We start from the raw sequence: 16,207 nt of genomic DNA, 5'->3' as shown, positions 1-16,207 counted from the left end.
TAATTTATGGTCCTATGATTGACAAGTCCCTACCTTTCAATCAGAATAGAAGTTTAGCAATGCCTATCCAACGGCGTTGTGTACATGTACCGTGTTTTCGACTTTGACCCTCTCACAGTGTATTTTCACACCTAAAAATGTCTTGTTCAGTTGTAATAAAAGTCACTTTAAGGAGTTGGCTGTTAATCTTTTTTGTTATATTATCTTTTAAGTGTCGGTTTACCTTTGCATAGTTATAGATGTGGTATAACAAACAGTAATATATCATCACAGTTCCTCAAAATGCAGTGCGGTACGTTGTGACTCACTCGTTTGCAGAGTTGTGTGTCCATCATGAAGTTGTGGACATGCTTCTCAGCCTTGGTCAGCTCCAGCTTCCTGGCTACTACTGCAACCACCAGTGCAGTACAACCAGCTCCCTAAAGCACAAAGACACGGTCAAACAAACACAGCAGCATTTTGTTGGTGAGCTTTCAAAAATGTAACGTTACTACAATAATAATAAAAACCAGTAAAGAAACAAGACAAAACAGCTTAAAGAAATGGTATGGTATGGCATTTCACTCAGATCTTTAGAAAAAGACATTTTTTTCCAACACTTACAACCGCCACACATTGTTTGGTAGTCAGTTCATCAGAAAAGTGGAGCAGGCCAAACATACATGTTCCGGTATGTAAGAAATGACAGGTAAGAGGAACTGTACTATTTAAAAAAAAAATCATATGTATGTTGGTGAATATAGTAGATAACTCAAACAGCTGCCAAGTGATGCAGGTGAGTTCGTTTCCATGAATATTTACAATTTCACATTCAATTATTTCAGTTGGGACAACTTATGTGGTTATTGTCAATCCCAAATTGCTCAAAATCGTCACATATATAGCAACCCTATAAAAGTTACCTATACATAAAATAATCTCAAAGTTGTGTTTCTTTTTGCAGCAGGTTCAGTCAGAGTAAAGCTGGCAGTGAGTGTAGAGAGAGTTGAGGTTTAGTTTTATAACTGTTCCAGTCGTCCTGTGAGAGTGTTACATATTTATCTGAGTGAAGAAGAAAGAAAAACCCACCATAATCCCTGTAAGCAGACACACGCCTTTCCCACAGTACGTGTGTGGTACCATGTCCCCGTAGCCAATTGAGAGGAAGGTAATCGAGATGAGCCACATGGCTCCCAGGAAGTTACTGGTCACTTCCTGTTTGTCATGATACCTGAAGTGATGAAGATAAGCAGAAGTGGGATACACACAGTGAGTAAAACCCAACACAGTTTCTTGAATGTGAGCATGCTGGAGAATGGTGCTTCGTGAACCAAACAGGGGTGGTGAGAGAAGGAGGTGGAGGTGGTGAAGATCGAGGAGGAGGAAAGAATCATGGTGTAAGGTGTTACACCTGCTTTGTAAAGCAACTTGGCACAGAGTCTGAAAAAATGTGTCCGATCTCCGTAAATAAAAATAATGAAGGTATATTCAATGGATTTGCAAGGGACACTATCATTTCTATTCTTCTTTCTATCTGGGAGAGTATAATGGAGAAACATGTTCAATGGGTAGAAAACCTAAAGTGACATGTCGGCAGAAAAAAGCAAATAGTGTCCATTTTTAAAGCAACACCACTGAACATGTAATCTATGTTCAGTGTCTGTCAATAAAAGAATCCTTTGGTGCGAGGAATGATATGAAGGAGCATTCCAAAATAAATCTGAGGTCAAATCACGAAGTCTTTTCATACATTTGCATAGAAATTATTTTAGACAACATGTTTCAAATGACAAAGAGACAGAACATGTCGCCGCAAGGCACTGGATAAAGAGTACCGCAGGTCAAACTTGATTTGAATATGAATGACAACCCAACAAATGTAATGTCAGAGCATCCAAAAAAAAATGCACATACTGCTGCGTTAAATCAAACTAACAATTGCCTTATTGGTCACGGCTTTCTGCAAATCTTCCTCCAAAGAGTTTACGCTGCCCCCCAAAAAGGTTTGGCAATGCAAATCATCACTTCAAAACATGTTGTTTGCTGAAAATAGCTGACAGCTATGCTTGAATTGTCAGTCCAAAGGCCCGCAGTGCATATGCAAAGATATTTCTATAAAAAAACACCACACTGTACAAAGCTGGATTGATGATGACATTCCCATACCTTTTGCAACGAGACAAAAGTCCATCACAGAGGCAAATCTGCCATTTCCACCCACCCTCATTCAACTCGTCTAATTATTCCCAATGGGCTGTCTAGGAGGAGATCAGATAAGATTTAATTTTGGAGTTAAAATCAAATATTCATTAAACACTTTGAGACAACATCTCGCCAACATCCTTCTGACAAGACGATATAGATGAGTCGAAGATCTTGGGACTTTGTTCGAGGGGAACTACGCCCATTTTCCAAATTCATATGTGTTATTCATTTAGTCCAAGACAGTCCAAAAAATATATAAGTAAACAAGAGCAACTCCCCCCAAATCCAAAAAGTAGAGTGCTAAAACTAAAATCTGTGATGTCATCAAGTATAAAGTGTTGAACTGCTGATGAATTGTGAAAAATAGGAGTATAGGAGAAAGAGAACAAACCCATTTATCGTCTATGGAGAAACTCCAGACTTTATACTTGATGGCATTGCAAATTGACTTACTTCTCTGGTTTCTGGTGTTGATGGAGTCGTTCATGTTCACAAATATTGATCGAACTAGGCCATGAAGATAACATATTGGAGTTCTTCATTGAGGTGAAGTTCTCCTTTAAGGTTTTTCTAAAGGGCATTCTGACTGGGCCAATCATGAATTGCTCACGACTTCCAACTATGCAGCCCAGCGTGTGGACAAAATGTCCGGAACAATCACTTCCAATTAGTGCAGATTGGAGCACTTTGGGCCAGATGATGAATTTCCCATGTTTTCCTTTCCAAACGGAGGCAAAAGCCGGCTCCACCTTCTCCTCTAAGACAGTTCATCAGGTCGAGACAGGTCATCAATTATCATAAATGGAGTAATCATGCCTTCTGCAAGTTCCCAAAACTCCCACTACAAACTCCCACAAAGGTATTCATGCTCAAAGTCAGGGGGAAAAATATCTATGAGCACATTTTTTCTCCCCTCAGAATGACAAAAAAGTGTGCGGTCTGTGGGATTCAAGCTTCATAAATGACATGCAGAGAAGCAGTCTGTGCAATACCATGCAGGAATAGAAAAGATGTCTGCATCCTGCATGCTTTAAAGCCAGTATATTGAGAGCAGGGGAGCAGTGGGGGGAAACCTGGGGTCCATTTAGAGATGAAAACCACCCCTGACGAATACTGCGGTATCACCAGGTGGAAGGGGATTGTACGTCTTTGTGGACAGGCTTTCATTTGTCAACAGTGGGGAAGGATTGGATAAGTAACAAAGGAAGAAGCTCATTGAATTTGACACCCCTGTCTCTTTTACCTGCATCCCAACCCTTCACCAGCTGCCCTTTGATAGCTGCCAGGGGGCTAAACTTGATCAGCTGGCTAAATATTGTAATTACAAGTGACTGGTATGTTAATTTGATTCATCTTGTCAACAAGGCGAGCAGAGAGTGAGTCATGTCTTCAAACCAAGACAAGAAATGTGCTGCACCTTTTAGTACAGTGAACAATGTCTTACAGTGTATTACAGCAACCTTTTCTATGTTGTAAATATACTCCCATAAATATGCTTTGACAGAAATGCAGAGGGTGTTTTTTTTTTTAGCAATGATGTGTTTAAGCATCCTGTTTTAATACTATTTTTTTAATTGTAGAGATGTATTTTCAACCCACATATTTCAATAGTTCTCTACTCTGAAAAAAAGAGCAGAAACAGCAATCCGGGAATAGAGACAGAGGCTGAATGGGGAGCTGATCAATAGCATTTTAAGGCTCTCAATATACTGTGTCAAGTTTTGGAATAGCATGGGTAAGAGCTGGCACCACTTTCAACCTATTCCAGGACAAGAGGTATATTGTGTCCAGAGCAGACAGTTTTATCCCCCGCTGTTAAATTCTCCCTGACAGACACTCTGCAGCGAAAGCATTATCCAGAAATCACTTACTCAAATATTTCAGAGATGATGTTGTTTATCCACTACTGTATATAACATAATACTGTGATTTACATCCAAATGAGCTCTGAAACTTTACGTCTGCGATGGGTTAGAGGAGGAAGTGATTCGCATAAAACAAAAAATCTCTATGGCTCAATCTGCAACTAAACAGGTCAACAATTATAACAGGTAACACCCGCCTTCCTCACTTATCACATTAAATTATCACCAATGTACGAACTAGTCTGGTCAGCCCTAAAACCAATCTCTGTTTATGTGTGCTAATGAATGATTACCAGTCATTTAATATGTTCTTCTTCTCCTGAACAAACAGAATCATAACGATGGATTAGACACACACACACACACACACACGCACGCGCACGCGCACGCGCACACACACACACACGCGCGCGCACACACACACACACACACACACACACACACACACACACACACACACACACACACACACACACACACACACACACACACACACACACACACACACACACACACACACACACACACACACACAATCAGGTTTGACTAAAACCACCATAATATACAATATTTGTTATATTTGGTTATGTAACAAAAGGAATGCTTAAAAAGTTATTAGGAATGCAACAAAACCAACGTTTTTAACCAAAAAGCCCTTTTCTTTTGTAATCTTAAAATGCTCCTAATAAGCCTATTGCACACAAACATGTAAAAGAAATCCACATGGTGTTGAAACTCCAAAATATTAAATTCTCATATATTTCTGATAAAAGTCTGACCAGTCATTTTATTCGGTCCGAATTCAATTATTTGCAGAGCTTCCTGCCTGTCATCCGTCGCTCTTTTCACTTGCGCTGCTCATGCTGCCCGAATTCGCTAGCATCAGAGTTCAGGCTTGGGGAAGAGGGTGGGACTTTGGAGGGAATCACTGTGAGACATGCAAGAACGGTAAAAATTTGCTTTAAAGCAAAGAAACATGTTTACAGCCTGATACAAAAAAAAAGGTTTTGGTCTTTAAAACTAAACTCCCCGTTCATGACGGAGGGTGAATTTTTATACTGATTTTACCCGTTTAAATTATGTTAAGTTCAGTATAATTAAGGGTGTGCCGCTTTGAGTGAAGATGGGTGCCATACCAGGTGGCGAGCATAGACTGCAGGCTACATCTACACTCAGCTTCTTTGCCCATTTTAGGATTAACCGGGAGCCGGGCAGCAGAGTCAGGCACAGCCAAGACGGCAACGTTTGGGGTCGCACACAGTGAGCTTCACATCGGCACTTCAGAAACGTATGAGTGAAGTCATAGAGACTACGTCCATGTTTTAAGCACTCTATGGGGATAATCTTATTTTGGAGTGAATCACTTAACATGGCATCTATGAAACCGCCATGACACTGCTTATATCCCGGAACAGAAGAAGACAGTTGTTCACTTCTGTGTTTTGATTCCCTAAAATACACATCACATACACATCTACTAATACATGCAAACCTGATTCTACATCTATATTTTAACTTCCTTTAGGAGAACTACAATTTTGCCTGTTGCTACTTTCCTCTGCCGGTCATCTGCTACAGCAAAGCAAATGACTTCCTCCACATTTAAAAACTGCTGCTTAACATTCTGCGGCTATCATCTGCGTATAATAACAGCATTTCCCCTCTTCTTCCTGCATTTTGGTTTCACATCAACAAAAACAAATTAAAACAATTTTTCAACGAGCAGAAGTCTTGTTGCTATAAATGAATTTGAGCACTGGCTGAGATTACTTGGGGACAAATATGTTGAGATGTTCCTCGGGGAGTGTGTTAGTTGCAGTAAACATGAGCAGATTAAACTGAAAGTGATGATAACCCAATTCCACAGCGCAGCCGATATGCAAAGCAAGCAAACATGCAGCAGCAGCACACCTCCAAGTGGTCTGTCGCATCTCTATATGTGCATTTTATGATATGTTTCCAAGTTTTAAAAATAAATAAATACACAATATATACAAAACTTGGCAAAGTTGAACTAAGTCAATAAGTCAAAAGTTTTATCAAAACATATTTTATAATGTTTGTATCACACAAGACTTTAGATCAAATTGTTTGACATTGTACTAGAATTCAGTATCTATATTGTAAACAGAGTTACAATTCTATATATAAATTACAATTATCAACTGATAAACATTTATGTGTCGCAGAGAATTAATCCTGATGAATTTTCTTCTTTTCTTCTGCTGCCACTGAGGTTCACATTTGTGGTCAAGTTAAATGTGTCTCTACTCTACGTCTCTACTGATAATCAAACACGGAGGAGTGGCGGTCTCACATTGTGTTTTGTAATTTTACTTTAAAAACATAAAACATAAGCCAAGACTCTTTGATCAGCTTTTGATTAAGAGTGACTTAATGAGCCTTTGCGCTGTATATTTGTTGCAGGTAATTTAATTATTTTGTTGCACTAATAGCAATGATGCACAGACAATAAATTAAACATACGGTCTTTTTGTCAACCAACTAAATTATAAGTCCAGAAATAAAGACCTCACTGGTTAAGCTGACTTGCAGATTTTACAGCGAGGCAGGCTTCAGGCCTCCGAACAGAAATTATTCTGTGAATGTGTGTCCGTGTGTGTGTGTGTGTGTGTGTGTGTGTGTGTGTGTGTGTGTGTGTGTGTGTGTATGTGTGTGTGTATCTCATCCATTTTAAAAGATGCTGGATGAGAACTTCCAAAGAGTCGCTTAACTGATTATAAAGCTGAACTCAACGTTTGGAGCACTAATATCGCAGCAAACTTATATTTGCTATATAACGATGTAGTGAAGTAATGCTGTCCTGAGCAGAGAATGATGCCACTCCCCAGCTTTGTGTTAGAATCCGAGTTTATCCGTTTGTTTTGATAGATGGTGAGGCTGCATAAGCGGCGTGAAAAAACGTCTGTATTTCACATATTGTGGTGAGAGCCATGTGGAGGCAATCCCAGCCCAAGTATTTCAAACAAAACTCTTTTAATAGTGAGATTTCCTATAGGTCATTCAATTACAAATAATGAAGGACGTCAGCCAAAGTAAGCCCTTGAACTTTCATATCTAAGATAAACACTTCAAGGTCAAGCCTTTTCTGTTCTTATTAATCTGTTAGGCCACCAGACAAGTAGCTCCGTTCACCAAGCCCTTATTCTAAATGTTTTCCTGCTCGAGTATGGTCATGTCTCTGGGGTTATCAGATAGTGAGTGTCCTATTACATATGTTTCATTGAAATAAGCTGGAATAACGGTGACTTGTGGTGTCCCAGTCCCTTGAGACAAGGTCACAACAGTGGCCATGTAATCTTTAAAAAGATAGCATACTGGCATCGCACCCATCCTGTAACAATGTGCGTTCATCAATCGCTCGAATTGGACTTATGCATTATGGTCCCACAATCGTGGAGTAAAGGAACGAGAGGGATTGAGCGCCACGTCATGCAGTGTTTCTATAGGTTATTAATAACTGAGGCTACTTGGACCAGATTAAAGGCAGAACAACTCTGACCCCCTTCTGTCTTTGTAACTATTATACAGATGGCAAGGCGGAATAAAGCAGCAACATTCCTGCCTTGAACAGGCTGTGTGAAAGGAAATTTTGCTGCAAACTTTGGGGATCATACCTTCAGGGGATACAACAAACCTTGGAACACCATCACCTCTTCACCTCCACTGCCAACTAAGTACACCTCAGCATTTCCTATCATGTTCCCAGTCTTCCCAATGCACTCAGCACTTCACAAAATACCTTATCTGCTGTACTTCTGCCCACAACACAAAGTTTGGCTTTAAGGGAGCGCTTGCTCATTAGAACCTATTAAATGGTGGCTTGTCTTTCTTAAACTCTGCCCACTTCAGGTGCCCCACACAATGCCTGCCCAAATAAAGCTTTCATGGTTGTAATTCTTTCAAGATGATTTAATTCCTTGCAATTTGTTGTTCTTTGTTGCTGTGAAAGGAGTAGAGATGAGTGATGAGAGGATTTGGCCCTTTGTCTAATACTTTATCAGCTGTTTGAGGAAACACTGATTGATAATGTGATTATGTTAAGTTTTTATAGCATCAATTTAGTTTTATTGCTCAAATTCTGTTGAGTAAAAAGATCAAGAAGCCACAGCCTCTAAATAATATCAAAACAAAATCTGACAAATAGTGGTCTTGAAATATTTAGATTGACGACCATTATCAGAAACATTATCCAAAAACATTTTTTCCCTCTGAACTCCCTTGTTAAAGCTTGTCATAGCTTTATTGTAGCTTTAATATTACCCGATGATAGATTTTACTTGAGGAAAGGGGTACTTCTACAAGCTTGAGGGGAAGTGGTACTCACAAGTCCTGCTGCAGTTTTAAAATAACAAGAGTAACATCTGAAGGAACCTTTTGCTTTAAGCTACTACCACCTGTCTTTGAACAAAGAACATCGCTGGTCTGGCTCATGATCTTCAGTTCAGATCGTATCTCGGGTGATTATAATTTCCACATTCTCTGTTCTGCAAACATGCTTTGCAGGCTCTGTATATGACTTTGCCATAGGCTGCGATCAATAATATGCCTGCAGAGCGTGCATAGTTTAAAAAGAAATTATCAGATCAAGTCATCAAACCATAGAGAATCCACCTGTCCTTGAGGTTGCAATTTGCATGAAATCAATCTGCCTTTGTGGTTCATTTTAAAGATAATCTTGTGAATGATTCAGATTAAGGGAAAGGTGAAATATACACTTAGATTGAAAATGCAAAGCAAATCGTATAGACTGTTCAGTTTGTGATCCCTGGGCTATCTATTGCACAGCATCCTGAATTTGAATCTAATAACAAACTAAAAGGAACATGACTCTTTGTTATTTTTTTGTCGAGTCTTGTTGCACTCGCAGCCTGAAAACTGTAAAGTTGTAAAAATCTACCTGAATATTTTATGTGTGGTTGGTGTGAGAACGTTCGAGTTGCACCGGTGTGCGTTTCTCTGGTTTGTCATTGGGACAGGCTGTTCTTGGCTGCCGCTGTTTGTATCTTGTGGCTAAGTGATGACACAAACTGGATGTCAGACCTTGGGTGTAGGTGTAGCCGACTAGTAACTCAAGCCTGATAATCCGGTGCTGCGCTCTGAGGGAAAGTCAGCTAAACTTTCTGAGAGCTTGCCTACAGGTCCTCACCGGAGAAAACGAGGTGAGAAACGACTGTCTCACATCGCCTCGAAAATAGAGCGTTTTGTTTCAGCTAACGGAATTAGAACAGGAGAGGAAGAGAATAAGATAACAGTTAAAGAGAAAAAGGAGCGAGAGACCAAGGAGGCAGGCAAGGCATGCATGCAAGTATGAGTTCTGGCTGGATTAGGCCTGCTTGTTATGGATAAGGGCAGGGTAAAAGGGACGGGAGATCAGTAGTGGGGAGAGATGAGGAAAAACTGCAAAGCATGCCACGTTAGATGGGTACAGTAGGAGATCCGCAAAGGATCAGTCAGGAGTAAGAGAGAGAGGGAGGGAGCCGTATGGTAGTGAGGGAGAAGCCAAAAGAGCTTAGTTAAGGAGCTTAGTTGAGGTAGGTTAGGTTTAAAGATGGGCTGTATCAAGAACGGAAAGCGGGCCAGTGACCAGCATTAAATCCATCTACTGTAACATTAGCATCCCTCTCAACTCCACCCTCCCTCCACCCCCCTCCTTCCATCTCTGCCCCCCATGGTTGGGTGTCTTTCATTCTCCCCATCTAGGCATTTTCCAGGAAGACTCCTTGCTCGTCCAATCTCACACCGTACTGCCCTTTGATTGGGTCAGGAGCGTGGTGTAGCGGCGTGTTTAACAGAAGATACAAAGTCACACACAGCACTTCAGGAAACAAGCGCCTCTTGTTTTTTCAATTTTCTTTTTTTTTGACTTGAAAATGATGGGACTGATAAGTAAACATGAAAACGTGCATGCTGTTTCAATGTTTACCAGGAGGAGGGGGCGAAGGGGGATGAGGACATTCAGTTCATGGGTGTAAACAAAAACTGGAGACGCTGCATTCAGCACAGGACATACTCCTCTTTCAAGAGTGTCTACATTTAATAAACTTTGGAAAGCAATGCTGCTCATAAAGTGTGTAAAACTGCTTGTATATAGTTGTCGTTCAAAATAATGCTGTGCTAGATGGTAAGAAACACCCCAGGCCAAAATGGCATTACCTAGTACATAAAAAAAACTTGACATTTGTCCTCTCCTTGCATACTCAAGGAGACAAACTTTCTTCATCTCTAGAACAAAATCTTTGGGGCAGAAGCAACAAAGGTCTGTGGAAACCCATTACAACACTGTTCAATTACTTTTGTGAAGGGAGACACATAATGGGATGGTAATGTGTGAACACAAAGAACAGAAAGGCTCTTGCTACTCGACAAATCTTTAGAGTCGTTGCTAAAAAGACTTTTTGTGCAATATGGATCTATAACAATTGCATAAGGAGAGGGAGAGGAAAAAAATGAGAAAAGACAAATTGCCCTCTGGCAGATTCATGAAGGTGACTTGAAGGAGCTGCTCCATTTTAGCACAAATTTCCTCCTCCTCCTCCACCTCCTCCAGCCCCTACTGGCCTAACACACGGTAGTTAGCAACGAGACGCTTGCTTCAAAGTGCTGCTCACACCTTTGGTCTCTGCTGTGCTCCTACAGTCACTAAAATCCTGTTTTCTTAGCGGAAGAATGGTGCCACTTTCATGCCAACTAGAGGGCCTGCCTAATCCTCCTTTGCCATATTGAGTTTGGAAAGGATCATCGGTTATTTGTTTTTGAGGGGCTGCCCCTTATCCCCACTACCACCCCTGCCCTCCAACCCCACTCAGGACAGCAGTGGCGCCAGCTCGGTGCAAAAATGATACGTTTTTCTTTTCCACGGCTAGAGAACGAGGACTCACATGGTATCCCTATGGAGCAGCATAGTGGGGAAATAGAAAGTACAACAAAACATTATACAAACACACACGCACATGCACGCACACCTACCTACAAGTGCATGATAGCACCCAGCCGTAATACCGCAAATCCACCCATCTGAACAAACATGTTATTCTGAAACTGAAAAAAAGGACTAACGGCATGCACTGCTCATGGAAAATGTGTGTCACAGAACGTGTGTGTGAGAAAACCAAGACTCTGTGCTTCTCTCTGTGCTTAAGTCCAAATTTCTAAACTGATCCCAGCGTTCTGCAGGATTAGGAATGTATCGTGTCAGATATCCATTCTCGTAGTTTTTTCTGGTATAATTCATATGGAATTCATGTCTTGGATAATGAGAAACCAAATACCCAATAATTATAATAATCTTAATATTTAGTCAAGACTTTCAAATAAATTTAAAGGAATAGTTTAGCATTTTGGAAAGTAAACTTATTTGCTTTCTTGCCGAGACTTCCAAAGAGGAAATCGATACCACATCGCCTGTACGTAGCTAAATGTAGCTAGAGCAAGCAAGCAGTTATCTTAGCTTAGCATAAAGCCTATAAACAGCAAGCCTCGCTCTGTCAAAAGTGACAAAATCCTCTAAAACTCACCAATTAACACTTTGTATCTTTGTTGAATCCGTACAAGTGTAAAGACATACTAACGTACAAACAAGAGTGGAATCTATCTTCTTGTGTTTTTCTTGGTAACAAAGCTAATTAGCTTCTTCCCAAAAATATCAAACTACTGTTTATCTTTAAGGCTGGGAATAATTTAGAGCACTAGCGTGTGTAGCAGTAGCCAAAATATGGATTATAGTAACCTGCTGAACTGGACTGTAAAGAAACATTACTTATACAAACTGGACAGTGTGTTGTTTTGAACAACATGAAGTTGAGGTGATGCCAGTTACACCTCACTGTGTTCAAGAGGAGCTGGTGTCAAAGGGCAGCTGCTCTTTTCACTGCTGGTTCACCCCATGAGGTTTCAACCCACTGACCAACAGCTGGAAGTGCTGAGGGTCTGGAATGGGTGCGTGCGAGGAGGGGTGGTTATTGACAGGTCTTAATACAGGGGGGTTAGTTAAAAGGAGAGGAAGGGAGGGGAGGTACTTAGTAAAAGCAGGCGAGGTGAGCTGCAGGAGGACACGAAGCATCTTTAGTCCGGGGCCTGGCTGAAAGCCTTGGTCTGAGCTGGTACTTGACTTTTACACCGCAGCGCCAGTACTGTATCATATTGGGTCTGACAAGATCTGCTGCGCTATGGTACATCTTTCACTCTCCACCCACCCTACTTAAGTCCCCCTTCCACTCCAACTACGCACAAATGACTTTGAAACATCAAAGCTGGCATTAACGTCTTATTTCCCTATGCAAATGCGAAACGAGAAAAAAAAAAAGCCTTTCATTTCTCTGTGCCTCTTTCATTTTTAGTGAGAATCGTTGCTGCCCCCTTGAGATGAAGCCCGATGCGCAGTTTTGGGGAGAAAACGGGTTAGGGGATCCTGGGGGCTGCTCTGCATTACCAAAACAAACCATTCAGCAAACAAACAATTAGACACTCATGAATTATGGACAAGCCATCTAAAATAGCAATAAAAACAAGGAGTGGGGAGTCGTCGAGCGATTACTGAGCTAATGAAACGTATGTTAGGGTGTTTGAAACAGTAGTGGAGTAGTATGTAGTAGTATGGCTCCCTGCACACGTGTGCAATATTTATATATGACCTATCCTGACGATTCCACCCAATACTTTGGACCCGTGCAGTTGAGCGACTGAAAACAAGGTAACCATGAGAAGCCTGGGACAAAACGGAGACGAGAGTGAAGGTAGAAAAGGTGTCTAGTAATCCACAAGACGTGAATGTGCATCAGCCATTTTGTTTTTCAATCCGTCCCCAGCAACATCCATTATTCACAACCCCGTGTTTACCTCTCACAGACTCGCACAGTCCATGCAGCAATGATCCAGGAGGATATACTGAACACCAGCAGAACAGTTCCTGGACAGATGGTCATGAGGGTCTTCATGACAAAGCGTGTGTTGAAGTTAATCTTGTTGAGGGCGCCGATGCTGCGAGAAGAAGCGTCCGTGAACAGCTTGCTGTGGAGTAACATGACCCTGCCTATCAGGTAGAGTCTCAGGAACATGGGGATGGAAAGGATGATGTCCACGTCAGCGTCGGCCACCGACGGCGTGTAGGTAAAGGCCAGCCGTGCCGTCCAGGTGAAGACGTACTGGCCCGGAATGGGATGGATGGCACACACCAGCAGCTCCAGCACGATGAAGAAGATCCGCTCATATGTCATGGCTATCCTCCAATCGTCTGCACCATTGTCCACCATAAACAGCTGAAGAAAAACAGACACACATCAAGAACTTGTTTTAAAATTATATTTACTTGTTTTTCATTTGGTGTTGCAGATGTGCCATTTTCTCCAGTTTTTCCATCCTCTTTAACACCACCACACCTAGCAAATTCCATTGTTTAATGTGCAATTGCAATCATTGATACCAAAAGCCACTGTTATAATGAAAAAAAAAGATGTAATTTGTATGTGGTAGACTCACCTGGATTTCCCGGGCATGGTACATTATTATAAGACCAAGCAATATAACAGTGGAAAGGCTGATAAGGCATTTCAGTGCAAATGAGTATGAAGATTCCTGTGATGAGAGAGAAAGACAGGAAAACGTTTTTGAACTGAACACAATCAACACATATACAATCACATTTTCTATATAGCAATAACAAGATAAACTGCTCCTTGTATTCATTCTATATTTAGCTTTTCTGAGTTGTACGTTACTGCTTAGCAACAATGTGAAATGATATAGTTGAGCAAAATGCATTCAAGTGAAAGCTGAGGGATATAAAGCTACAAAAACATAGTAGGCTACTTATTAACTTAAATGTCTAGCTGAGACCAGATAATTGGGTTTTACACACAAACACGCACGCTCAGGATGTTGCTAAACAATGCAGCTGCAGGTGTAGGTGCAGCCTGATATTATCTATGGATGCTGTTCCCCGCCATCTAAACTACCAATTAATCAAAGCCTAGCACTAACAGGGGGACTTTCCATTTAATGGTAGGTGCAGAAAGGCAAGGCTAGCATTAGCAGGGGGGCCACCACAGTGAGCGTTGCTGGTGATAAATGGGCCAGCTGGATGTGTGTGTGTGTGTGTGTGTGTGTGTGTGTGTGTGTGTGTGTGTGTGTGTGTGTGTGTGTGTGTGTGTGTGTGTGTGTGTGTGTGTGTGTGTGTGTGTGTGTGTGTGTGTGTGTGTGTGTTTGTGTGTGTGTGTGTGTGTGTGTCGGTGTGTCGGTGTGTCGTTGTGTCGGTGTGTGTGTGTCGGTGTGTGTGTGTGTAACCTATTTCCCCTTTCCCCACTCTATGTTGGTAAAATGCCATTTGATAAATTAATTTAACAACCGTGATGTAAAAATGCCGCTCTGCAGCAGGCTAATGATCGAAGGGTTGTCATTATAATAATAATAATAATAATAATAATAATAATAATAATAATAACAATAACAATAATGGCAAGAACAGAGGTGGAAACATCGTTCACAATCTTCAGTTCGATGACAGTGAGAGCTGCTCAATATTACTCTGTCCTTCGGTGGTCCATATTACAGCATTTATTTTTAGCTATCAACTAGATTGCTTTGCCCCTCAGGTCGACGACATGTTCTCAAGACATTCTAATGTCTGAAATTGTTTTGAGAAGTCTCTGGTGAAATAACATTAAGTAAACCAATTAATCCACCTGCCAGAGGTTCAAGGAGTTTTCAGTCCCAGTGCTCACTGCCTCTTAACCATTTCCCTCCTTCAGGGCTCAGAAAACCTTGGCTGAGCCTCAAGTGTCTGCTGTGTGATGTGACTTGAGATGGAAAATGGACCATCCGCAGCACATGCCACCTGTCTGATGAGGGAGAAGGTGGTGCTGTGCCACTCAGAGACGGGAGGTAATTTCCTTTACAGCTGAAGTCAGCTTGATGAATGTACTGAACCCCACTCAGTTACAGTCAAAGACAAAGCTATTGACTCTCTTAAAACCCCATAAATCATCCTATAGATTACCACGCTGATTTATATATCATACACACACACACACACACACACACACACACACCTATGTGTAATTAAACACATTAAAAACTTAGATAGACCTGACAGACACAACTACGAACAATAAACCTATTCCTCTTGAAAGTAACATTCCAGTGGTTTTGTATGTTTTAGCCCGTTAACTACAAATGTGCCTAATGCTGATGACCAAAAGCTTTAATATGCCAAACAACATTTCTGAGAGTATAGGGTGAAGAGCACCACCTGAAGATAATTTAATTTGACAAAATATTCACATTAAAGTATATAATACAATCAAAAAGCTCCTTTCCTTGACACTGAAACTCTCTTGTTCTTTGGTGGTTTTCAAACAAATTATTAGCACGACCGCCACTCACTGCAGAGTCCTGCACCAGGTCAAACAAACTGGCACAGGGCTCGACTGACATCACTGTTCAAGCTGGCCGTCTGGCAGGGTCTGCCTGATCTGACAGGCAAGATTCAAAACTGCCAATCTATTTCATGACATGACATAAATGGAAATAAAGTGCAAAATCTTGTATTTCACTAAATACAGTAGTCAATTATGTTAAAGCTTCACCCTAAAGGTGAGGAGTTAAAGAGGTGACTTGCAATGGTGAAAAATGAATGGTGAAAAATGACATTAGTCGGTGAACAGATAAAGTTAGCGCCTGGGAAAAGTCAACGTTATGCATCAGCTGGCCAGAAGCATGCTGGGTGTGTAAATAGGCGACTTTATAAGTCTATAAGGCAAACTCTTGTGATGTTCTCGTAGGATTTGGACCCCAAGTGATCAATAACACACACAGTTTGTAGTTAATGGGCTCAAACATGCAAAACAACCTACAAGGTCTTCAGTCCTGTTCAGTTTTACTCACACACAGATTGTATCATTAAAAAGATCGTCTTATTCCCCAAGATGAAGGACACCTGTTCTGTGACCTATTATATACTGCAGTGCACTGCAATGTCAGCTCCCAGGTAAACAGCCTTGTAAATATTGTGGTTGACGCTGCTCTGAGTGAACGATATTCTTCTCTGCCAAAATCTCCCTCTCTCCATCTCCCCCTCCTGCTGTGAGCGAGTGTTTTCAAATGCTGGCTTCACTGGGAATGACACCAGTAGTAGAACCGAT

At 41.2% G+C, this 16,207-nt stretch overlaps 1 protein-coding gene across 2 annotated transcripts in view; it reads right to left on the bottom strand.

The window, feature by feature from the left end:
- The window catches only part of kcnn1a (potassium intermediate/small conductance calcium-activated channel, subfamily N, member 1a), a gene marked incomplete at both ends in the record, with an annotated part of 45,667 nt that overhangs the window by 5,303 nt on the left and 24,157 nt on the right, over positions 1 to 16,207 (bottom strand). Inside the window, 4 exons of one of the 2 annotated variants that reach the window (XM_083929117.1) lie at positions 309 to 419; positions 1,069 to 1,210; positions 12,909 to 13,327; positions 13,548 to 13,643. In XM_083929117.1, coding sequence (XP_083785243.1) covers positions 309 to 419; positions 1,069 to 1,210; positions 12,909 to 13,327; positions 13,548 to 13,643 — 768 coding nt within the window. The remainder of the gene's footprint in view (positions 1 to 308; positions 420 to 1,068; positions 1,211 to 12,908; positions 13,328 to 13,547; positions 13,644 to 16,207) is intronic. The other variant, XM_083929118.1, reaches the window with a different exon arrangement.

The sequence above is a fragment of the Echiichthys vipera genome, assembly GCF_963691815.1.
Source record: "Echiichthys vipera genome assembly, chromosome: 15".
Lineage (NCBI taxonomy): Eukaryota > Metazoa > Chordata > Actinopteri > Perciformes > Trachinidae > Echiichthys > Echiichthys vipera.
This window is presented reverse-complemented; position numbering and strand designations above follow the sequence as displayed.